The sequence below is a fragment of the Callorhinus ursinus genome, unplaced genomic scaffold (genome assembly GCF_003265705.2).
Source record: "Callorhinus ursinus isolate GAN/ISIS: 27379988/994484 unplaced genomic scaffold, GSC_fseal_2.0 scaffold2, whole genome shotgun sequence".
Taxonomy (NCBI): Eukaryota; Metazoa; Chordata; class Mammalia; order Carnivora; family Otariidae; genus Callorhinus; species Callorhinus ursinus.
This window is the reverse complement of record NW_027397064.1, coordinates 32,817,415-32,842,664: the sequence shown is the minus strand read 5'-3', so window position 1 is coordinate 32,842,664 and position 25,250 is coordinate 32,817,415. Positions and strand designations below refer to the sequence as shown.

The following is a 25,250-nucleotide window of genomic DNA, read 5'->3' as shown; positions in this document are numbered from 1 at the left end:
AATTCACAACCCTAACATTAAGGGTTGCATGCTCCACTGACTGATCCAGCCGGGTGCCCCTCTGGAAGCTTTTTTCTTTCTTACAATTTTTGTTTTTTGAGAGAGAGGACAAGCAGGGGGGAGAGGGAGAAGCAGGCTCCCGGCTGAGCTGGGAGAGTGATGTGGGGCTTGACCCCAGGACCCTGGGATCATGACCCAAGCTGACGGCAGACACTTAACTGAGCCACCCAGGTGCCCCATGGAAGCTTTTCTGTTATTTCTTACCAGTCTTGGATGAGAAAAGGACCTGAAGCCATTTGTAGTATCCCACTCAGGGGGTATTTGAATGGGAATAAAGGGAGAAAAAAATTGGGGGCCAATCTCCAGTTCTTTTTATTCTGTAAAATTTGGATTCATTACATTTGTTTTCAAGGAGGAAGGCAGAAGCCCCAATGCTGGCCATCCCTAATATGGAAACAAAGCTAAATATTTCCAAAGACTTAAAGGAAACCTCCAAAAATGGAAATATATACAGGAAGAAAAACAGTGCTAAAAACCGTGCAGGAGGCACCTGGGTGGCTCAGATGGTTAAGCGTCTGCCTTCAGCTCAGGTCGTGATCCTGGAGTCCCGGGATCGAGTCCCGCATTGGGCTCCCTGCTCAGCGGGGAGTCTGCTTCTCCCTCTACCTCCATCCCCCTGCTCATGCTGTCTCGCAAATGAGTAAGTATTAAAAAAAAACACAACACTCTACCTTTAAAAAAAAACTGTACAGATTCCTATAAATTTCATAAGCACAAAAAATTTATTCTGAATAAATCATTTTATACAGTAATTACTGGAAAAAAATGTTCATTACTTTAGCAATTTACTTAAATCAAATTATCCAAGCAAAATAAACAGCAATACAAAAATGTAAGAATTTTACAAAAGCTATACAAAATAACTTATTTAAAAATTAGACTGATACAGTCTATAAAATATCTTCAAGAGAACTATAGATCTATGAAGCTTTTTTAAGGGGGTAAAAGAAGGGATGCTTTAAGGCTTCTTTGAGAGTAATCCTTTTAGCTGGATCATACTCCAACATTTTCTCAACAAGGTCAAAGAGAAGCTCATGTTCAGCATCCTGAGAGAGCATAAATTGCTGAAAGGAAAAGAAATACAGTCAACAGTCTTTTAAACTACCACTTATCGTAATTTTATTTCTTTACCATAAAGAGAAGGGAAAACTCAAGATTTTATTTAATCATTTAAGTAATGGTCCAGACTCACCTTCAGAGGTTTACAGCGCCTTGAAACATATCTGCCGGCAGAACTGTGTTCATCCCAGTCTAATCGATCATGATGGAAATATTTACGTTTCCTAAAAATAAGTCAATATCCATTGATGTTTATAATGCTGACAATGAAAACTTAACACCTCTAGGAAAATGATTGGTTTCAATTATTATGCTTTTATAGATCAAAGATTAACACTTCACTAGAGACTTGAAAACATAGCCTAGTTATTGGCTTTCCAACAAAGGAATCTGTTATTTAAGTGAAAAAGCATTAGGACTTCATTGTTTATATTAAAAAGTTCTAATCAGAATGTAAGACCAAGTGGTACAAAGGATGGCACCTACTCTTAAATAAAAACATACCTGGTTTTCTGTATCATATGTTTTGGTAAAGGTCCAAGAATCCTTTCCATCATTGCCAAATGCTCCTTACTATCATGTGTCTAAAACAATAAACAAAACTTGTTAATAAGCACATTGTATACTTTGTTCTCATTTAACATAGCTGCTAAATTTCTAGTCCATAGAGATCAAAAGAAAGGTGATTACTAAAAAGGGCAAACTGTTAGCAAGTTACAGCTGACAACAAATATTAAGGCCCACAGAACAAGCTCACCAATGTTATCTCCAAATGAACAGGTAATTGTTTATAATATACTTAAAAAATTTTTTTAAATGATAAATTCTTAAGGAAATGCAAATATCCAATAGCATCAGCTACAGAATTTTTATTCCTTTATACTTAACAATTAAGTCTATTAATTAGAAAAAAAAACTTGCCTAATGCCTAAATGTACATACTTTGCGCTTTAAAGTGCTCATTCACATAAACACTTTTTTTGAGCAAAACCATTGAAACAGATCACTGTCACTTACTGGAAATACTGTAAACCCAAGGTAGTATTCAATAAGAATACAACCTATACTCCAGACATCACATGGCTGGGACCACCCTAAGGCTGCAAAGCAAAAGCAAACTGTTAGGAAAAAAACTATATTTCTCAAAGACATTAAAAAACAAACATGAGCTTAAAATCCTTAATGTGTGTTTTTTTTTAAAGATTTTATTAGAGTGGATGCGCACAAGCTGGGGGGCGGAGGGGCAGAGGGATAAGCAGACTCCTTGCCAAGAGTGGAGCCCCCCATGTGGGGCTCCATCCCAGGACCCTGAGATCATGACCTGTGCTGAAGTCAGACACTTAACCGACTGAGCCACCCAGGCACCCCCTACCCTTACTGTGTTTTAAGTTACTAATCTCTTAAAGGGAAAAAGATTTTAGAAAAATCCCCACAAAGAATAAGACTAGAACTATAAATTTTAAAGTTAGCTTCAGGGGCACCTGGGTGGCTCAGTCATTAAGCGTCTGCCTTCGGCTCAGGTCATGATCCCGGGGTCCTGGGATTGAGCCCTGCATCAAGCTCCCTGCTCCGCTGGAAGCCTGCTTCTCCCTCTCCCACTCCCCCTGCTTGTGTTCCCTCTTCTCTCTCTCTCTCTGCAAATAAATAAAATCTTAAAAAAGTTAGCGTCAGTAAAGATATATACAGGTTCCCAAAGCACAATCAAGTAACTTACCTAAAATAACTTCAGGTGCCCTATAATGCCTTGTAGATACCAGTGTACTGTGATGTTCATCATCATATGTTGCGCTTCCAAAGTCTACAACTTTAATATCTGGATTTATTAAAGTACGTTCATCACGTTTCTGCAATCACAAATGATGGGTTAAGGACGCATAATATTAAAAAGACATAAGAGCTTCATTTCAAACAATGAAGGTATACACCTGAAGACTTACCATTTTGGGATTATATGCTTCTGTGTAGTCAGACTGCACAAATAAGATGTTTTCAGGCTTTAAGTCTGTGTGAGTCAACTTGTTACTGTGCAGAACTGAGAATGAAACAGAAAAAGTTGTGATCTGAAAATCAAAAACCTAACCAAACTCAAAAGCCCTACAACAAAAAAACCTCTCTGATGAACATGTCCAAAGTTGTCAACATGCAACCGCCTGCTAGAAAACCACCCACTACCCTCAGTCCACCACCAGCTAAATGCTCAAAAAGTGAAGTATTTTTATTCATGAAGCCGAGATTTGCCTGTTTCCAATGATGGCTTGTAACATTTGTAAAATTGTGTGGATTTTTTTGGTGGGGAAAGCATAGAATCTTAAAATCTATTTTTTTTAGCCATTACTTGGAAAGCAGACCCGTAAATGAGAAAGATTATCAAAGTCGATGCTACGTTGACGAATACAGAAATGACTACAGTCAAGGATGTGAACCTGGACAACATCACAGAGACCATGAAAGCAGGTATCAGAACCATAGTAGCAAGTCTTCCGGGAGAAGTGGAAGTAGTTATGAATCAGGCTAAACTAGTCTTCTATATGACATTATTACATGATGGACAACATACTACTTAATGAAATGCAAAACTACCCAATAGCTTGTCATCAACATCTTCCTCAAACCTACCCTTAAGTTAGGCTTGTGTAAGATTCCATTTTTTTCTTAAAATATCCAAATCAGTCTGGCATTAAATTAGTCTTAATAATCTCAAATTTCTGGAAGATATGCCAAGTACTTACAATTCACTGACTTGCATATCTGATATGCCATCTTCCTGATATGATCCAGACGAAATGGCAGAAAACCATTTTCCTTAATGAAGTCATAAGTACTAAGTCCTAATAGTTCAAACACAATGCAAATGTGACCATGATGCTCAAACCACTCCAACATCTGGACACAGCGGCTATAAACACATGAAAAATAACTGAGTACAGATTCTCACAATTCAAATGTACCTGAGAGCATTTTCTGAGTTCTACTTTGATACTTACAATGTACTACTGGGGTCTGTTGTATTCAAGTGTTCCAGAACCTGTATTTCTGAGCGAGCAGCTTCACAGTATCTATCCACATTTTTAACTATTTTTACTGCTACATGTCTACTTCCTCTGTTAGAGAGAATTAAGTTCAAGTTAAAAAAAAATGTTAAAAATGATGTCCTCTTCCATTTCTCTATCACTCTTTTCAAACTGTACTACTTCTAGTTTAACCCAATGTATTTGTTTTCTTGAATTACGGTCTAGCATTCAGTTTTATCTGACTATACGTTAAGTACTCTCTTCTAATTGCAACTCACTGTAAGCAACGAGAATGATCTTTAGCTATATGGTGGAATCAGATGATACAAATACATGTTGAATGACACAATTTTTTTTTTCATCAAACCACCACTCACCTGATTTCTTTTTTTGGTCCTTCAGCTAAACTATATTTAATAGCTGTAATGTAACAAGAATATTGGGATATCACCACTTCAATTTGCTGTCCAACTAAGACTCAAAACACATGATTTTAAACAGTTCTCTTGTAGTACCTGTCACTGGCAAATATTTTATCAAATTCTTCACTTTGTCTAGGTTACCAGAAAAGTTGGGATATGGGAGAGCATAGTAAGGAGCTCTACTTCTCAGGGCCTTACTAACCAAGAGTAGGAAGCCCTTCCCAATAATTCACTTAGAAAAGCTCTGCCATTCAGAATGGGGGAAAATTCAAATAAGAAACAAAAAAGATACTGGAAAAATTTCTTATACTATCTCAAGAAATTTCAACCAGTAGGGGTGCCTGGGTGGCTCAGAGTACCACACTTGGCTCTCTGCTCAGTGGGGAGCCTGCTGCTCCCCATGCTTGTGCTCTCTCTCCTTCTGACAATAAATATAATCTTAAAAAAAAAAAAAATTCAACCAGTAGTTTGAAAGGCACAAATAAACATGTGATACCAATTTAAAAGAGTTCTCAACCCTAGCTATGTTATTATAGCATTCGTTGTGTTATGAATTATAGCATTTTCTAAATAGAGATTCCTAAGTAACTACCCTGAAGACTGTGTCAATATGTCTTGGGTAAGCCCAGTTTCAAATACCCCTAACATAAAACCAAGGCTGTGGCAAGTTCTGATTTGGATCACTGATATGGGGGGTGTGTGTGTGTGTGTGTGTGTGTGTGCGTGTGTGCGCGCGCGCTGCCCAGTGGCACAAAATACTTTGTAAAAAAATCCATCCTCAAAATCAAAGACTACATACACTATTAATAGCTAATGTTTAATAATCTAAAGCGCTGGTACTTTTTTTTTTTTTAAAGATTTTATTTATCTGAGAAAGGTAAAAAAGCAAGCACACACGAGTAGGGGGGCTGTGGGCAGAAGGAGGAGCAGCATACTCCCTGTGAGTAGGGAGCCCAACGCAGGGTTTGATCCCAGGATCCTGAGATCATGACCTGAGCCAAAAGCAGATGCTTAACCGACTGAGCCACCCAAGTGCCCCTAAAGGGCTGGTACCTTTTACTGGGAGTTTCCTAGATCAAAGTCAAAAAACCAAGTGAAAGTATATAATAACATATCTAATTTATGGTCAGGCAATATTCCAAAGCTAAAAAAATTCTCTACTATTGCTGACAACACCAAATACAGTCTCAGGCTAGGAAACTTACGCTTTATGATCAATGCACTCCACGACTTTTCCAAAAGCTCCTTCTCCTAAAGTATCAACAATTTCATCTAAAAGAGAGAAATAAATCTCAGTTATACCAAGAAGTGGAAATAGTTTACTTATCATAATAAATACTATCAATGCAGATTATTCTAGTTGATGCTACAAATTTCCTTATCACTAGACATTTTATTGGTCAACACTGTCAAAAAACATTTTTAACTATTTTTAGGTCTAATTTCATTCTTAAGCTCATTTTATTAACTTGATTTACTGTTCTGGAAGTTCTGCTTAACAAATATTAAATTTCTATAGAAAGAAAAAAAACACAATCCCCCCCCACCAAAAGAAATGAAAAACAAACAAAAAAACAGAGAAAGAAAAGATTTCCAAATCCCTGAAATCTTTATATATAGATTATGTTATCTGAAAAGTTAATAAGTGTTGAAAAATATTCTATACATCTTGCACTTAGTACGTCTCCACTCTGACAGATCAGGTGACCCTCCTCATCATCCTCTACACTCCTGGTTCTTTTCCTTCGGTGACTCTTCTGGAAACGTCAAGTGGGCGGCACCAAGATCATCCAGCCAATCAATATACCCGAGTGAATTCAGGGCAGAATACGAAATTCATTCAGCGGGGAGATATTCAGGCATTCAGATACACGCCAGGCCACAAACGGTTGGCAGGAGCAATTTCAAATTCAGTCCCCAGAAATTCACAGGGCACATAGTTTATGTTAACAGGAGAAAAACATGGCAAGGAACAGATTTTCAGATAAGATACTCAAAGTGGCAAGGCAACAAAACATAATACAATTGTTTTTCTTAAAAAAAAAAAAAATGCTTAGTTGTAGCATTCACTGAAACATAATTTTAAGTTTCTAGTGTTCTAATTTAATGTTGCAAAATTGTAGGATGTAATCTTTACTTGGTCAAAGTAGACTGTGGCCAAATTAAGATTTCCTAGCTAATCTAAGAAAACAAATATTAAAACAGTAAATAAAATTAAAGTCCTTATTTTGGGGAGGAAAAAAAAGATTTGGCATACAAGAATAACACTATGTCATTTCAAATGTCATCTGAACTGATCTTCAAATTAACCCATTACCCATAATGTTCAAATCTGTTAAGTGATTTGCTTAGTGAAAAAATTAGAGCATGCTTTGCTAGAAAAAGGCATGCCTAAACCCTCAACCATACAAAAATAAAATGCTTATTCTATTGTGACAAAACTTCAATTTATCAAATAAAATTTCCTGAAATACCATAAAAACAAACTAATCTAATTACTTCCACTGATTCACTGGAATGACAATTAGTTGCCAACTACTAATAAAATGTTACTATAAAACTTAATATGTACTGTATTTCATTCAGCAATTTTCTATTCAATGCACAAACAGAAAGAATCCAAGTTAAATTGACATGACTTCTTTTTAAACAGAACTTTCTCAAATGATCAAACACAAATTCAAGTATTACTGTTCCACGTGGGAAATAAACTTTACAAAATGTTTTAAAAGAGCTCATACCCCATGTGAACGATGATGTGAAGTACTGTGGTGAATCCTGTGTTTACTTTTATAACTACTTCTTCCACTTCTCCCAGAAGACTTGCTACTATGGTTCTGATATCTGCTTTCATGGTCTCTATGACGATGTCCAGGTTCACATCCTTGACTGTAGTCATTTCTGTATTCATCAATGTAGCGTCGACTATGATAATCTTTCTCATTTATGGATCGGCTTTCCAAGTAATGGCTAAAAAAAATCAATTTTAAGACTTTATGCTTTCCCCACCAAAAAAATACACACAATTTTACAAACATTACAAGTCATCTTTGGAAACAGAAAGGAATGGGATTTATTGTTAAGTGATACTATAATTTTAATCAAGAAAATATATCCCCCTCACACACTTTTACTGAGACATAGTTGACATACTGCATTGTAGTGAAATGTATTTTTACACTGAGACACTCTAAGTACCATCCTTACCTATCAGATGTTTTAGAATGATTATATTTGCAGCGCTTGTTCTCCCGGGCACTGCTATGGGATCTCTTCTTTCTTTTATGACTGCTACTGCTTCTCCATTTTCCACAGTCCCAATCTTTTTCATCCCAATCAGGACAGTAAGTTCTCTTTGAGTGTCTCATCTACATAAAAAGACAAGTTTTCCCAGTTAAGTTGTATTCCACCTGTCAACACTGAGCAGTTTAATGAAACTCTTCTTTGCAAATTCACTCTAGCTGGGATTTTTTTCTTTTGTTTTAATTTGTTTTTAAAGATTTTATTTTTAAATAATCTCCACACCCAATGTGAGGCTGGAACTCACAACACAGAGATCAAGAGTCTCACGCTCTACTGATTCAGTCGGACCGGTGTCCCTAAAATGTTCTTTTAAATCCAAGTTCAAAAGTCACTGTCAACCAATCTAAAATCATTAATAAATCCAACGAGTGCGCTGTGTGCCAAACTGTGGAGTCCAAAACTCTACTAATAGGTATTATGCACTATCCACCTTATGCTAAGATTTACTGAAAACAGGTAGGAAAAGAAATAAAAGGGGTGGGGGCCAGAAAATCCAATTTATCAATTCTGGTAAAAATCGTACTCCTTTCCTGTCAGCTGCACAAATTTACTATAGGTCCATATATGTAACCCTCCCCATTTAAATGTTTATCAGAAACTAGCCTCCAACTCAAATGCAATCATAAATGTTCTTTGCGAAAGAACCCTCATTATTATTTCCGTAAAGCAGATAAATCGATCAAACTACCAACGTCTTTTATTATACACAGAAGTCAACGGTGGCATTAGAAAACCACGAAATACCATCTTTTGAGGTACCCAGAACATGCTATAAGTAACAAAACCTAGCTTATTCTAAAAGCAATCTTATATGATCAATTTGGGGGACGGGAGCGCCTTCCTTCCAGTAACGTTTCGAACGAAAATCAACTACCGTTCTTACCAGTACAAACTGCTAGGACTCCACCACGTCTTTAACATAACTGAATCAAAACACTCCAATTGTTCCCTAGGGGTTGGGGGGGTAAGGGGGCGCAAAAATTCCAACGCATAAAATGTCTCATAGCCTGACTTCTCTCACACGCTCCTTCAAATAAACCCTATTATTTCTGCTTCTCCGGGTCCCTAAATCTGATTTTTGTTAACGCCACCGAGGGGAAAGGCACTCGCGATTTTCACTCGAATCTTTCCAAGACTAGTCTAGACGTTCGGTGATACCGCCTCATATCAGGCCAATGTGTTCTCTCCATTTGCTACAAGAGAGTGACACGCACATTCCAGGACCCAAGTAAACACCACCCCCAGCAGAAAGCTTCGCGTCCTCCGCCCCGCCGCCATCTTACAGATCCGCCGAGGTGGCCAAGGCCGTCGCCAACAAAATGGCGCCTATGGGCGCCTGGCCCAGCCTTCCAGCCTAGCAGTCGCTCACTACCCCTCGCCAGGGTCTGGGGCGTCGCGCTTCAAGGAGAAACTCGCGGCAACAGGCTCGGCAGAGAAAGGAAGACAAGCCCGCCGCCTTCGTGCAACCCAGGGGTGAGAGGAAAAAAAGGGTCGTCGTGTCGGGGATTATAGGCAGCCAACAAGCGAGAAGAGGGCATCACCAGGCGCTCTCGAGGCACAGAAAAAAGGCCCTGACACCTAGCCCGCTTCCTCCGGCATCTTACCGTCCAGGCCACAGAGTCCAAGCCAAAGGAGACGAAGTTTGCAACGCGAAAACGGGAAAAGCCCAACTGACTGCGACGGGCTCCAACAACAAAATGGAGCTGACAGCCGCAGCGTCGGGACTCTACTCGAAAACACTGGTGACGCGGCGAGCGCGTCCCCCGGCGGGGCGGGGCGGGGCCGGCGGCGCCTGCACCCGGGGATGGAGGGAGTCGAGCCGTGGCCGCCGTGTGCGCAGGCGCCGGGTCGGGAACCCGAAGACAGAAGGTGGAGGTGGGGAAATCGGCCGTGGCTGTCGTGTCGGCCATGTTGGCGACTGTCTAGGTCTGAGGAAATAATGTAAGTAATGGGGAGAGGAGTCTCGAACGTGCTCTTTAAAAGTGGTACTTGGGAACGCTGGGTACAAGAAAAAGTGAGGAAGGCATGATACTAATAGCCTGTGCCCTGATCACCTCCATCGTGTAGCTGTAAATTAGTAATTGTCTGGATTTCGGCTTTTGCTAAGGTTCTGAGACCTATTTAAAACTAGTTAAGTCTTTAGTGGTTGGGACTCACACTGAAATTGGATTGGAAAGATTTTTCTCAAGGTTTTTTTTTTTTTAAGATTTTATTCACTTATTTGACAGAGAGAGACACAGCGAGAGAGGAACACAAGCAGGGGGAGTGGGAGAGGGGGAAGCAGGCTTTCCGCTGAGCAGGGAGCCTGATGCGGGGCTTGATCCCAGGACCCTGGGATCATGACCTGAGCCGAAGGCAGATGCTTAACGACTGAGGTTTTAAAAGTTGAAGAAACGAGTGAGCAAGAGGTAGGAAACAGGAAGTGGGGACCCTTCATAGTTAACATTTTGGCATTAAGTCAGTGCTCTGCAGCAAGGCCAGATGAACTCTAAAAGGGGAAATGGAAGGTAGTGAAGAAAAAGTGTCAGGAACAACCTCTGAACAACAAAATCCTCAAGCTACCCTTTAATACACCAGTGTAATTGCCAATCCTGACCCCACGCCCTTCCTCCATTTTGTCTCGCTTGCTCATTCCAAACTTAGTGGAAAACGTATAAAATTAAACATTACAACTAAGCAAAATTTTGCTGTTCACACTTGCACAGGAGAGCAACATACGTAGCCAGCCCTACACAGATGCACAATTATTGGGTAAGAAGCGATGAGGAATACGTATTTCTTAAAATTTCTATGGTAGTTTGCGTTTAAGCCCCTTCTCTCAGTGGTTTTAAAAACAATACTTATAAAACCATTAATACTTAAATCTTTATATTGGGGCCAGGGTCACCAAATAGAAGGTAAATATTTCAGAGGGAGAGATTCATAATATTCATAAATTCACAGTAACTTGTGAAATTCAGGATGCATTTAGCACCTTTAAATGTTAAGCAAACCTAGGGAACCCCCATCTTTGGAGGATAATAGCTAATCATAGTGAGCTAGTTATTGTGCTAAGCACTGTACAAACGTTCTCAATCCTAACAATCTAGGAGATGGGCATCAACTATATTCTGCTATTACAGGTAAAAGTTGCAGTGAAGGATTACAGAGAGCAATTTAGAAATCCCCATAGTAAGATTACAAGGGTGAAAGACAATGAACATTGGAAAAGTCTTGTATATACTACCGAAATTAGTTTCCAAAATGGTTTTAAATTTAGCAAACCCTTAGGGCACCTGGGTGGCTCAGTCGGTTAAGCATCTGCCTTCAGCTCAGGTCATGATCCCAGGGTCCTGGGATCGAGCCCCACATCGGGCTCCTTGCTCAGCGAGGACCTGCTTCTCCCTCTCCCTCTGCCCCCGTTGCTCCCCCCTGCTTGTGCTGCCAACTAAATAAATAAAATTAGAAAAAAAATTTAGCATACCCTCCTACCTAACCAATTGCTAACTTGGTATTTACCCAAAGTTTCATTTATGAAATTATTTTGTGTGTTCTTTAGTGCATGTTATTGGTTGTTTTGGGGTGGCACTATGTCCCTCCAATTCATGTTTAAGTCTTAACCCCCACTACCTCAGATTGTGACTTATTTGTAGGGCCTTTACAGACGTACTTAAGGTTAAAATGAGGTCATTAGGGTGGGTCCTAAACCAATATGACTGATCTTTCTCTTTAAAGAGATTAGGACACAGGCACTCACAGATTGTGTCAAGATAGAAGGGTCATCTGCCAGCCAAAGTGAGACCTTAGTGTAAACAACCCTGCCCACACCTTGATCTTCTAACTTCTAGTCTGTGTAACAGAATTTTAAGTTACCCAATTTCTGGTACTTTGTTATGGCAACCCTAACAAACTAATATAGTGCAAAGATTTAAAAATGGTATTTTGGAGGAAACTTGCAACTTAGTTCCCTAATTAGTGAAGTTGAACGTTTTCCCTTTTCTCATTACTTGCCCATTCATACCTCATTGCTTTTTTGAATATACAGTTCTCATTTGTCCTTGAAGTTTTTTTATTGCAAGAAAGTTTTCAGTTTTCATGTAAACTTGTTCCATCTTTACCTTTGTCATGTTTGTAAACTGAGAAATTCTTTCCTCCTCAGAGATGTTTTTTCCTTTTTTTTTTTTTTAGGCATCTGGAATTTTGCTATTTTTCTCCGTATAATTTACTGGTTATACTAACTCCATATAATTTACTGGTTATACGAACACAGTTTATGAAATAACTTTTCTTTTTAATGCTTTTGGATACTGCTTTATTTTTTTAAGATTTTTTATTTACTTGAGAGAGAGAGCAGAGGGAGAGGGAGAAGCAGACTCTCTGCTGAGCAGAGAGCCCGATGTGGGGCTCTATCCCAGTACCCCAAGATCCTGATCTGAGTTGAAGGCAGACGCTTAACCAACTGAACCACCCAGGCACCCATGTTTTTTTTTTAAGTAGTCTTTACACCCAATGTGGGGCTCGAACCCACAACCCCGAGATGAGGAGTTTCATGCTCCACCAACTGAGCCAGTCAGATGCCCCTCGTTGTAATGTTTTTAAAACTTCACATTATCGTTTATTCTAGATTTGCTTTAGTTATAATATTGAGTTCCCATCCCTACCTCTATAGTTCGTACAAATTGAATTGAAAGGAGCTATCAGTTTTTGTTTAAATTCACTAGTGAAATAGTAACTACAGTAATCTATCCAGTTTGCTAAACTGATTAAAAGTTGAGTCCTGGGCGCCTGGGTGGCTCAGTTGGTTGGGCGACTACCTTTGGCTCGGGTCATGATCCTGGAGTCCCAGTATCGAGTCCCACGTCTGGCTCCCTGCTCAGCCGGGAGTCTGCTTCTCCCTCTGACCCTCTTCCCTCTCGTGCTCTCTCAAATAAATAAAATCTTAAAAAAAAAAAGTTGAGTCCTATGTATTAAAATTTATCTATTTATATATGTTAGCTTCCTAGAGTGCACTCCCATGGAATAAGCAGTGTTCTATGCACCTTTATATCCAAGCCTGGAAGAAAATAAATTACTTACTAGTTTTGAGCAAAGCAGGGGGAGCAGCAGGCAGAGGGAGAAGCAGGCTCCCCATTAAGCAGGGAGCCCAACACAGAGCTCGATCTCAGGACCCTGGGTTCATGACCCGAGCCGAAGGCAGCAGACGCATAACTGACTGAGCTACTCAGGCACCCCTGGTTTTAGTTTTTCAACAAAAAGATGAGAATATGTATCTTTAGAAATACCCAACATAGCTTATATGTTGCTAAACGGATTTGGAAATACCAAGTTTAACCAAAGTATAAATTGTAACTATTCAATTCACCATTAACCAAAGGCCTACACAAAGAGCTGTCTTGGGGCGCCTGGGTGGCTCAGTGGGTTAAGCATCTGCCTTTGGGTCGGATCATGATCCCAGGGATCTGGGGTTGAGCCCCGTATGGGGTTCCCTGCTTAGTGGAGAGCCTGCTTCTCCGTCTCCCTCTGCTTGTGCTCTCTTACTGTCAAATAAATAAATAAAATCTTAAAAAAAAAAAAGAGCTGTCTTCAAAGAGCTCCAAACCAAGATCTAACAGGATTTAGGTATTCTAATGGATAGGTGCAGGTACATTTTTAGAGTGGTGAAGGAACTATCAAGGCATATATTGAATCTATCCCTTAAGCTTATCAAGCTCCCTTTGCTATGAAACCATGATTTTCTGGCAACTTCTGATATTCTAGATCAAAGATTAGCAAATTTTCTTAAAGGGCAAGATCGTAAATATTTTAGGCTTGTAGACCTTTAGTCTCTGTCACAACCAATCAATACTGCTGTTGTAGCACGAAGCAGTCAGAAAACACAAACAAAATGGGCATGGTTGAGTTCCATGAAGACTATTTGCAGAAACAGGTGGCCAGCCTGAGGGCTGTAGTTTGCTAACCTCTGGTCCAAATCGGGAGCCATATTACTCTCTTTTTAAAGAGAATTTGGTTGATCAACAATATTCCAGTCTTCTTAGTTTATGTGTACTGCCAATTAATAAATGGAACAGAACATCAAGCATGCAACTGCCAAATGTGATCAGTGTGAACCAGTCGTCAACTCAGTGTGAGTGGACAGAAAACAGTGTTAGGATTTTGATCCTCATGATGCCTCCAATAGGCCCAAGGTGGGCAGCCAGTCTGTCTCGGAGATCTTTATGGCTATAACTGAACAGACATTGTAAGAATGAGCTCTAAAAACCAAAAAACCCACCATATTGGTAACACTTAAAAAAACAAAGGCAGAGTTTGGAAGAAAAACTGAGGGAATGCCAGTCAGTACAAAAACATCTTGACAATCAGTAAAAGCCTCTTAATAATAATGACAAAAAATTTCAGTTGTCATTCACTGGAAAAGAAAAATACCAGGTATAAGTGTCAAAACAAATTCTGCCCAAAAGAGGCTTTAATATTAAGTCTAGAAATCCAAATGATTAAATTAAAAGGCTGAATCACAATGTGAAGGCATTAGGGGTACCTGGCTGACAGTAGGCAGAGTATGCAATTCTTGATCTTAGGGTTGTGAGTTCAAGCCCCACATTGGGCACAGAGCTCATTTTAAAAAACAGAAGTGAGGATATTAGTATAATTGGCACATCGGTTTAGTAGAAGGTATAGATGGTAATAAGAGGATATTGCAAGCTAACATCCAAATTGTAGTTAAGAAAGAAAATATTTAGATCAGCTATCTACAGAAATGATACAAACCAAGAAATAACCAAAATCTAATCAAGGTGATCAAAGCAGTTTGAAGAATATGGTTCTTGATGAGATCAATGGTATCGCCTGATAAATGATGAGGCCTAATTCGGTGAGAGCGCTGTGGTGGAGAAAGGTTAGGAGAGGTGCTTCCATTTACTCACTACAGAACACTTAATACATGTCAGAAGCTTTACACACATTGTTTCATTTAATCCTTGTAATACTCTTACAAGCGGGATGAGTCTTTAGGGATGAGAAAACTTGGGAGATGTTAACCTGCCTAAAGGTACTAGTACTGTGATTCAAACACAATCCAGGACTCCACAACTGGTGCTCTTAACCAACTAATTGCATTTTCCAAACGGATCACCTGTAGTATTCTATCCTGCAGTACTGTAAATGATAAGCTTTCAAAAATGTTCCATGGGCAAATGAGTTGGGAAATTCTGAGTGCTTACTGTACTCTAGGACTTCTCTGAGCCTTTACTGTAAATCTGAAGACTACAGAAAATAGCAAAATGGATTGGCTGGCTTTTCTAGATGATCTCTATCTTGTCCTTACTCCTAACTGTACAAAGTGAATAATTAAATGGAAAAGACTACTTCTAGAACATGGACTAGATATGGCAGGAATATGTAATTAGAGTGCTCAAAAATGCCTGGATTTGAGACTCAGCATTTAAAAATGAATGCTTATATGTAACAAAAAAATTAGAAGAGTTTTAAGAAAATTAAACTTAAATACATTAGGTAATAGTTTAATAAAAAATATGCTTTAATAATGGGAATAAAAGCTGTTTGGGCCCCCATGGTACCACCAACTCATAGAAGATCTTAGCTATAAACAAGAAGGATGATGTAATCTTTGAACATAATTAAAACTGGGTAAACCACAGTAGGTGTGTTCCTTGAATAGTCTGCCAAATATTTTTCCAGATTACTGCTATTGTGCAAATGGATTGGCATGAATAGTTATGTCCTTAATGTGTACATCGTTAAGAGGTCGATAGGTCTTCTCATTTACTGGTAACTTCTCCAATTCATCCAGAGTCTCCAGACCATCTATTACCCTGAAATAGAAACAATAAAAATGCATGAAAATTTCCTTAGATTGAAACATAGTATCCAAATACCTATAGCAATTACAGTTTCCTTAAGAGAAAAGGACCATGTCTCATAGTTCTTTGAATTCCCGAATTGATTTTCTACCATGGATATGAGCCAAAATTCAGAAAAAAAAATTCATTTTTATGCCTTTAGACAATAGCAATGGGTAGGAATATTACCACCAAAGTACTCCCACAGCATAGCTACAAATGGGTCTAACATAACCAGTCATAAGATTTTTTTTGCTATCAGAAAGCCCAGAGAAAGTATGTTAAGGGTGACACTTATTGCTTAGTACTGCCCTATACTAAAGGTCCTGAAGTGAGTGGCAGCTTTACACTTTATTGTTTAAATGTGTTTTTACTTTTTGCATCTGGGCAACAACAAAAAGCAGTAATAATAAGAGAAGGGAAGATGGGACACTTAAGCCCATTTCCAGCAAGTGTATTTCATGTTACTACAAAGAAAAAGAAATATATAGACAGTTATTCTTCGGGCAAGTTGGTCTAAAACATTTGCAAAGAAAAGGTGGCTTGCTTTATTTATTTATATATTTATTTATTTTAGAGCAAGTGAAAGAGCATGTGAGTGAGGGGAGAGGGAGAGAGAAACTCCAGCAGACTGGGCTCCGTCCCAGGAACCCGAGATCACGACCTGAGCCAAAATCAAGAATTGGTTGCTTTATGGACTAAGCCACCCAGGCGCCCCCCACCAAAGTCTTTAAATTTTAAGTTTCAAAACCCTTCCCACCTTCTGGGTCAGTAAGAGAAAACAGGCTATAGGAAACAGATCTCAGGCAAAAAAGGGCATGTAGAATTGAGGCAAGTCAGTCAAGTATTTGGGACACGGGCCCCTTTGAGAACAAATGGAAAGCTATTTACCATCTTCCCAGAAAAACATGTGTGTATACACAGAGAACACATAATTTCAAGGACTTAAGGGACCTAAGGTTAAGAATCTTTGTTCTTAACTCTCTAGTTCTGTCACAAAACTAGTAACATAAATCTTAGTAATTAATGATTGATAATTCTGAATGGTGGGTTAAAGGAGAAAATGAAAAGAAGGGAACCTGAGTGATCCAGGCCATTACTACTAGAAGCTGTAATATTTCATTAATTTCACTGAATATTAATCTATAAATTAGACATATATATATATACATATGGAATGAAAACTAAGAGTTGTTGAGTCTTCTATTTTTAATTAACCTAACTTGGCATCCACACTGTTAAGTGAAAGAAACTCTAGAACTGTGCCTTGGTTTATTGAGCATAGTAAATATTTGTTGAATGAACAGACAAGCTGACTTCTTGCTGATTTATAAAAGCAATTCCCAGGCATAGTGCTAACAGTGGATATTCTGGCAGAACCTGCTAAACACCTCCCTAGGATCCAGGCTCCCCTTCTTACTCCTAGAAACCTGATTTTATTGAGAGCGGCAATGTGTCTAGCTGAAAAACATTTCCTACCCTCCCTTGTAGATAAGGGGAGGCCTCATTGCTAAGTTCTGGGTCTTCTAGGAAAGCTCTTTAAAAAGGGGCTGACTTGTGGAGCCTACTAAATATATACATACATACATATATACATACATAAATAGGGCTGACTCAGCTGGCAAGCACCTCTTGCCCTTCCTCCTCCTTTCTGCCTGGAACACTTTCTGACTGGAGCTATGCTGCCCATATTATGACCATGAGGTGAGCATGAGGATGGAAGATAAAAATGGTTTAGGAAGAACACTGGTGACAGAAGCGAACCACCATCTAAGCCCATCTTGTTGAAGCCACTGTTTTTCAGATCAGTTGCTGCAAAATGCTATTCATAAGAAATACATTACTGTTAATTTGCATAATAATCCTCAAAAAAAAAAGATTGGCTCCTACTTTACAAAATAAAGACATTAAGGCTTGAAAAGGTTATAAGTTCCCAAGGTCGCAGTGCTGGTAAGTGGTGAACTTACCAGGTGTATTTAGCTTTCCTACCGCTCCTTCAGTATTAACGCTATTATCATAGCCTCTCATATGCATCCCTTGCAATGAAATTCCAAAGAAAACAGTAACCAAAATACTCACTTTCCAAATACTGTGTATTTCATGTCCAAATGTGGCTGCTTGCCATAGGTGATGAAGAACTGAGATCCATTGGTGTTTGGCCCGTTATTAGCCATAGATACAACACCTCTAACATTGTGCTGTAAAAGACAGGCCAAAATATTTAACTGTGTTTTTATATAAATATTCCAAATATAGGACTTAAGCCAAGACCTGTACTTTTTTTTTTTTTTTTAAGATTTTTTAATTTATTTTTTGACAGAGAGACAGTGAGAGAGGGAACACAAGCAGGGGGAGTGGAGAGGGAGAAGCAGCTTCCTGCGGAGCAGGGAGCCCAATGCGGGGCTCAATCCCAGGACCCTGGGATCATGACCTGAGCCGAAGGCAGATGCTTAACAACTGAGCCACCCAGGTGCTCCAAGACCTGTACTTTTTAAGGGCCCAAGAAAACATTTAAACAGCTTCTATTAGGGCTAACCCGAATGTTCGCTTTCTGTATTATCTGCATTTCTAAAACTTGTATGTAAATTGTTTATATATCAAATCATATGCCCCAGTTAATTTCATTTTCACTTTGGAGGAGTATAGCCACAAACATTTTTCACAATACCAAGGTATTAATAGACATCCTTACATTATATTAAGGAACATGCTGGCGTGAAACGATCAGGCAGACAACAAAACCAAAATCCCCATAAGCTCTTGACACATACACTGGACTCTGGCTAGTTTCTTTATCTGTAAAACAAGGGAGGGAGGTTGGACTAGTTCAGGGGTTTATTCATAATTCAAATGCTCACAAGGGTCAGCAGATAATAAATTGATTAACTGGACAGAATGTACACATTAGGGAGTGATGGGAGTCTGGCAAAAGGAATGGCATCTCTCTTGCCTAACAGCACTAAAAAATTTTTTTAAACCAATGGCAATTGAGAATACATCTGTGGATCCCACCAAGGGCAGTCAGTTCATGACCCAGGACTGGATGATCTAAGGGAAGGTCTCCTACAGCTCAAATATGCATGATACTATTTGTTATACAGGGACTGTTTAAAGAATTAAAAGGACTTTACTGATAAGACTGAAGACATGACAGAACTGTGTTATAAGGAGGTGCTGCAATAAATAATGGTTACTCTCTCTTTAGCTATTCATCAAGAAACACTAATGAGACAAACAACAGAAATATAGCTATATCAAGATATTAATGCTTTGATGGACATTAAGGAGGGCATGTGATGTAATGAGCACTGGGTATTATATAAGACTGATGAATCACAGACCTGTACCTCTGGAACCAATAATACATTATACGTTAATTGAATTTAAATAAAAAATGTGAGAAAAGATATTAATGCTTTATTGTCTTCCTAAAAGGTGACTCCCAAATGTTACATTTGATATATACACAAGAATGTATGTACCACTTATAACTTAATAAAATACTCAACCTATTTCTAAGATAATTTACCAAACTGTTGCATATGCCTATGTACTCATCTATTACCTCAACTTCTCCGAGACCCACTATTCTATCTTTATACATGCCTAAAAAATATATTTTTTTCTTTTGCTTGTTTCTGAGCTAAGATAGTATCATACTATTTGTAGTCGTCTGGGAAATGGTATTTATACAATCATTATGTTTCTAAGATTTACACATGAATGTGTAGCAGTAGTTGTGATTTTTACTGCTGGATAGTATTCCACAACTGAATATAATTTCCATTTTATGATCAGTGGACATTTGGGTTGTTTTTAGATTTTTGCTATTAAAATAGCACTCTAGGAACACTCTTGTACTGTTTCCTGATGCACACGTACAAGAGTTTCTGGAGGGTAAACATTTGGGAATGGAATTGCTGGGTCAGAGTATGTAAATATTCAATACACACCCTCAACTCTGGTATATAAAGATAATGGTTCTTAACCGTAACTGTAGGAATCACCCAGGAACCCTGAAGTATAATTCAGGTCCTAATCATTCCTATTCTTTTTCTCTATATTTAGGGGGTGTAAGGCCATAATATTTCATATTTTTAAAATTTCCACAGGTGAGTCTGTATTAACCAGTGTTGAAAACCACTGGTATACAGATTAGTGTTATGGAAGCAGTTATTAATTAATGTCTAAGAAGTTTTGTTTTTAATTAAGGAAAAGGATGACTTAATAAACAGTTTATCACCTCCCAACCCCAACTCCTATAACAAAAGTAATGTTCCCTTATGAAAGAAAACAAAAAGAAGAAAAAATAAATTACTCCTAGTCCCACCATCCAGACATAAACACTGCAATGGAATTTTTTCAGAATTTTCCTGGATATATTTGAATGTGACTGAAATACGATGTACTAAATTACATATTTTTATTGAGGAGAATTTCTCTCTTTTTTCTAAGTTCTAAAGTTATCATTTTATGCAGATACAAAGTTTATTTAAAAGACCACATGATAACTGTCAGCAGATGTCATCTCTGGGAAGTATAACTGATTTATTTTATTTTTTTAATTTTTAATTTAAATTTTTTTTTAAAAAACAGGCATGCATTAGTTTATTAAAAAAAAAAAGGTTCTTGGAGTACCTGGCTAGCTCAGTTGGTGAAGCATGCGACTCTTGATATCAGGGTTGTAAGTTTGAGCCCCACACTGGGTGTAGAGATTACTTAAAAATAAAATCTTTTTTTTTTTTAAATTAAAAAGCTTCTTTAGAAAGTTTGGAAAATTGAGGAAAAATATGAAAAGAAAAAAAACAGGAAAGGAAATAAAAATCTCTAATTTCACCATGCCAAGCACTTCCCTTTAACCTAATTGGGATCCACCACAGACATTAATTCAGGAATATTCAAACATCAAACAAAGATAATAAAAGTTCATATTGATAATGTGCAATACTGCAACCAGGAGGTCTCAGAGGCTTTCCTCCCCACTCTCAAAAAAGGCTGGTGATTCATGTCATTCAACATTAATTTTATAGTGAGACATTAAGCCCTTTTGGTACATTACTGATTAAACATTTCGGGTTGGACCCAAAGATAAGCTCACTTAATATCAAGATCCATGTGATTGTGACATTCCAGAATATATTTTAGGCAAGAAATGCAATTTATATTTATATTTTCTCCCTGACATTTATCAAGTGTACTAAAACTACAAAAATATAATGTTTGTATACTAATGACATTAACTTGTGTTACTACAACATGTATTAAAATTTTCAAGTGTAAACAAGGCATGAGAAAATAGATTTTGAAGGACTAGAGATATACCTTAAGATATTCACTATATTCATCCTCAAATTTCTTGCCCCAGATACTGTTACCTCCTCTTCCGGTACCTATATTACAAGACAGACAAATCAAAAGAAGTCTCTAATTAAAAAAAAAGTAAGTTGAAAAGTTTCATTTTCTAAAACACAAGAGCTATTTTATAACTATCTATTTATTTATTTTTGAAGATTTTATTTATTTGTGAGAGAGAGAAAGAGCACACAGCTGGGGGAGAGGCAGAGGAAGAGGGAGAAGCAGGCTCCCCAGTGAGCAGGGAGCCCAACGTGGGGTTTGACCCTAGGACCCTGATATCATGACCCAAGCCGAAGGCAGACACTTAATCAACTGAGCCATCCAGGTGCCCTAATAACTTTAAATATAAATAAAATTTGGGATGCCTAGGTGGCTCGGTCTGTTAAGCGTCTGCCTTTGGCTTTAGTCATGATCCCAGGGTCCTGGGTTCGAGTCCCACATTGGGCTCCCTGCTCAGCAGGGAGTCTGCTTCCCTCTCTGTCCCTCTTCCTGCTCATGCTTGTGCATGCACTCTCTCTCTCTCGCAAAAATAAATTTAAAAAAATAAAGATAAAACTTGTTACGTTCTCTCTTATCAAAATTTCACTTTAATATAAATATTAAGAAAAATAAAGTATCTCTACAAAAAAAGTATCTCTACAAGAAAAATAAAGTATCTCTACAAAAAAAAAACCCTCTATCAGTATTTTTCATATTTTAAGATGTTATTTAAGGAGAGAGTGCATGAGCAGGAGGGGCAGAGGGAGAGAGAATCCCAAGCAAACTCTGTGCTCAGCAGAGAGTCTGATGCATGGCTTGATCTCACAATCCCAAGATCACGACCCAAGCTGAAACCAAGAGTCCAATGCTCAACTGACTGAGCCACCCACGCATGCCAGTCATATTTTATTTTAAAGATAGATGCCAGTAGCTTCTACTTAAAAATTTCTTGTTATGGTAAGGTAGCGGGTTATAAAAACTCTATGTACTTCTATCTTTGGTTTTATTTTATAAAAATTAAATTTTATTTAAAAAAATATATTTATATATATATTTTCTAAGTAGGCTCCAAGCCTAGTGGGGCTTGAACTCACGACCCTGAGATCAAGACCTGGGCCGAAATCAAGAGTCAGATGCTTAACTGACTGAGCCACCCAGGCAGCCCCCCCCCAAATATTTTTAATTTGAGTATAGTTGACACACAATGTTGCATTATATATTTTTCTATTTGTCTACCCTCTTCTTCATACTATATACCCAATTCTCTAGATAGATATTAATGCAGTAACTTACCTGTCGGATCTCCTGTTTGAACCATGAAACCTTTGATATTTCTATGAAATATACAGCCATTGTAGTAATTACTGGCACAAAGAGCCAAAAAATTCTGAAAAGGGTAAAAATAATGATTGGGAAATGATGTAGCAGAAACACATTTAAAGTAATGAATAAACTGTATTTACTCAAAGTACCGTAACAATGCATTTATGTTTTTTAGGCATTACTTTGGATAATGTCACTTTTCTGTCTAAAACACTTGAATGGCTTCCTTCTGTTCTTGGAATAGAATACAGTCATACCTCTACATCTCATGTGTTAATAACTTCTTTCTCTTACTATGTTAACCCCATCATCATTCTGAAAATTCATCCAAAAGAGGTGGGCTTTCCCATCTTGTGGCCTTTGTACTTCTATCTCTATACCTGGAATATTCTTTTTATCTCTTTCCATGGAGATGCCTTCATTACCTTCTGCACTCAGTTTAAGTATCACTTTCTTGGCTAGGCCTGCCCTTAACTTCTTTTAAATAATTCTCTTCTATTAGTCTCTACTTCAATGCTTTGTTTCCTTCAAGGCATTATCATGATCTAGAATCACTTTTTTCTAGAATGATCCCCCCCGCCAATTCTTTTCTCAGAATGTTAGCTCCAAGAGGGCAAGGAATGTCTCTTGTTCATTACTGTATTCCCCTGGCAAGATAGCCTTTCATAAATAATTGTTGAATGAATATGTAGAGAGAGCTCTTTCCTTCTTTGAAATTTAAATAATTAAAATAATGTAAGAAACAGTTCTCTTACCTAATATCCTAATGATTATATTTCCTGAGGAAAATAAGTGAAAAGAAAAAGATACCAACCACTCTCATGGTTAGGGAAAAATTATCTACCCTTTCTTTGATCCACCTTTAACATCAAAAGGTAAGTGGAAACTAGAGCAGAAATTATGATGGCTAGTTTTTCCTGACATTGGTTTTATATACAAGTGTTTATTTTTTAGGTTAGATAATTTAATTTCAAAATGGTTATCCTGCGGCATTAACTCATTTTTTATATGTACATAATGTACTCACCTCACAAGTTTTGGGTGTCCTCTCACAGAAAACTTCTATTTTAATATCACCTACATCTGTATGCAGTGTCACTGACTAAAAAGGAGAAAAAAATGTAAGAACAAACGAGATTTCTCCATGACTTTATGCGCTGTATTATTTCCCCAACTAGATTAAAGATGACAATCTGAATGAAAACACAAAAAGAAATACCATTTCAGAGATGAACTGTCCACACAGCTGAGAGTAAGCTGCACTTCTTCAAAATTTATTTCAACAGTAGGAAAAACTCCAGAAGATAAATATGTTAATGTAAAATGCTGTCTACCCTAAACATTTTAACAATAAATATTGTGCTGGAAATACTTCTTTTAAGTATGAATTTTTCATCAATAAAAATGAAAACAATGGTTAGTATTACTGATTTAAATGGCAACTCACCAACATCATTAATATATATTGAAAAATAGTAAGAAAACAACTTTTCAAAACAGTCTCCACCATTTCCCTATGTAATTTAATTACGAGAGAGAGTGTTAAAAACAATTCCTTTCTTCACTAAAGACAACAATCTTCTGTGTTTCTAGATCCTAAATGTGCAGAGGGAACCATATTACTCCTTGCTTATTTTTGTTTATCTGATGTTCCAGTAACTTGAACGTTCTTTTTGTTATTCCGTTGTAGGGTGGGGGTTACTCTGAGGCTTCCTTTTTCACTTCTCTTCTTCCAGTATTATCTAGCAGTCAGAAAGTATGGTGGGTTGATAGAGGGTAGGAGTGTGTGAGTTGGAGGTAGGGTGAGAGGGAGACAGCATTATTCTCATTGCTTTTCTTCTATTTCAAGCTGCTCGTGCTCTCTCTCTCTCTGACAAATAAATAAAATCTTAAAAAAAAAGAATTGTACAAAACTTACCATTTTTCTTCTTGATGGTTTCAGGAAGTACTACTGCTTAATTTCTGTCTTACCAAGAGAAGTTAGAAAACGTGTCTCTATTCCCAAAAGAGAAAATTAAGTTCATTTTCCTCTCTTAACTCACACATGCTCATTTTTACTGCTTATTTAAAAGAAAAAGTCTCGAATAGCACCCCCAAGTAATAAAAATCTGGTTATGGAAACGATAAGAACCTACCCGACTCAAGCCCCTCAATATCCTACTTCCCCTGTTCACTATCCTTCAAAAGCCTCCCTGCAACTCTTCCAAGTCAGGTACATTTCCGCCTTAGGGTCTAGACACTGGGTGTTCTCTCTTTGGAGCACTTATACTCAGACATCTGGACAGTTATATTCCTCACATCCAAGTCTCTGGTAACTCTATTTAAAACTGCCTTCACTCTAGTACCGGCCCAATTACCTTTTCCTGTAGCACTTATCAATAATACGCTATATATTTTTCTAATTAAGTCTGTTCCAATACCACCCTCCCCGCCCAGTATGCTCACTCGAAGCCCAAGAATTAAAACACAGAGCTTAGCAAGAGTCTCGGTAAGTGAATGAAAGAATGATGTTACTTACCACTTTAGTTAGCACAGCTGTTGTTGAAACAGAAAAGATGCCCTTGCATATACCCACGTTTCGAAATTAGTGTCTCCGGGCTACCGGAAGTCGAGCGCGGGACCAATTAGAACGCCCCTCACCTGCTCGCCTCCTTCCTTCCTATTTCAAACCAAAATGACTAGAACTAGGAAGACGATGTAATTTATCCTCACCTGGTACGCTTTTGACAGTGAAAGGGAGCTCTTTTAATAATTATACAAGGACACGAAACGTAAACCGGAACCATTCCGGGCATCCTCTAGCAGTACTTTAGGCTCAGACGTAAAATGGGAAGGACCACTTCCGCCCGGCTCCTCTCCATCCCATCCTGTACGCCAAGAGGCCCTGCGCAGGCCCGGAAGTA

General features: G+C 38.1%; 2 protein-coding genes and 1 long non-coding RNA gene across 5 annotated transcripts; 1 reads left to right on the top strand and 2 right to left on the bottom strand.

Annotated features, from left to right (window-relative positions):
* Positions 1-759: 759 nt before the first annotated feature.
* Positions 760-9,611, bottom strand: CLK1 (CDC like kinase 1). 2 transcript variants are annotated; one of them, XM_025893835.2, is made up of 13 exons: positions 9,460-9,611; positions 7,760-7,920; positions 7,294-7,522; positions 6,219-6,309; positions 5,758-5,824; positions 4,104-4,220; positions 3,849-4,015; positions 3,057-3,151; positions 2,834-2,963; positions 2,137-2,219; positions 1,624-1,703; positions 1,253-1,343; positions 760-1,124 (listed from the first exon to the last, which is right to left on the bottom strand). In XM_025893835.2, the coding sequence occupies exons 2-13, from the start codon at positions 7,918-7,920 to the stop codon at positions 981-983; spliced, it is 1,455 nt and encodes a 484-aa protein (XP_025749620.1). In that variant the 5' UTR covers positions 9,460-9,611; the 3' UTR covers positions 760-980. The 2 variants fall into 2 exon arrangements, with proteins under 2 accessions (XP_025749620.1, XP_025749627.1); XM_025893842.2 differs by lacking the exons at positions 6,219-6,309; positions 7,760-7,920; positions 9,460-9,611 and having other exon boundaries at positions 7,294-7,433.
* Positions 9,612-9,664: 53 nt separating this feature from the next.
* On the top strand, positions 9,665-23,624 carry LOC141370565 (uncharacterized). The gene is made up of 3 exons (XR_012374714.1): positions 9,665-9,796; positions 21,056-21,129; positions 23,526-23,624. It is a non-coding gene; the product is annotated as an uncharacterized lncRNA (long non-coding RNA).
* On the bottom strand, positions 15,325-25,238 carry PPIL3 (peptidylprolyl isomerase like 3). Of its 2 annotated transcripts, none has more exons than XM_025893813.2 (7): positions 25,060-25,238; positions 24,266-24,342; positions 23,375-23,449; positions 22,318-22,411; positions 21,013-21,080; positions 17,770-17,888; positions 15,325-15,663 (listed from the first exon to the last, which is right to left on the bottom strand). In XM_025893813.2, the coding sequence occupies exons 2-7, from the start codon at positions 24,266-24,268 to the stop codon at positions 15,537-15,539; spliced, it is 486 nt and encodes a 161-aa protein (XP_025749598.1). In that variant the 5' UTR covers positions 24,269-24,342; positions 25,060-25,238; the 3' UTR covers positions 15,325-15,536. The 2 variants fall into 2 exon arrangements, with proteins under 2 accessions (XP_025749598.1, XP_025749592.1); XM_025893807.2 differs by having other exon boundaries at positions 24,866-25,237.
* Positions 25,239-25,250: the final 12 nt, after the last annotated feature.

Bases quoted from the DNA above. Each gene is read 5' to 3' on its own strand.
- CLK1 (XM_025893835.2), bottom strand. From the start codon at position 7,920: ATGAGACACTCAAAGAGAACTTACTGTCCTGATTGGGATGAAAAAGAT. The intron at 6,310-7,293 runs GTATGAGCTCTT...TGACGTTTCCAG, and splicing joins CACATCATCGTTCACATGGG to AAGAGTCACCGAAGGAAAAG. The intron at 1,344-1,623 runs GTATGTTTTTAT...ACTTATTTTTAG, and splicing joins CATATGATACAGAAAACCAG to GAAACGTAAATATTTCCATC.
- PPIL3 (XM_025893813.2), bottom strand. The intron at 22,412-23,374 runs GTGAGTACATTA...TACCCTTTTCAG, and splicing joins GGACACCCAAAACTTGTGAG to AATTTTTTGGCTCTTTGTGC. The intron at 21,081-22,317 runs GTAAGTTACTGC...CTTGTAATATAG, and splicing joins TCAAACAGGAGATCCGACAG to GTACCGGAAGAGGAGGTAAC.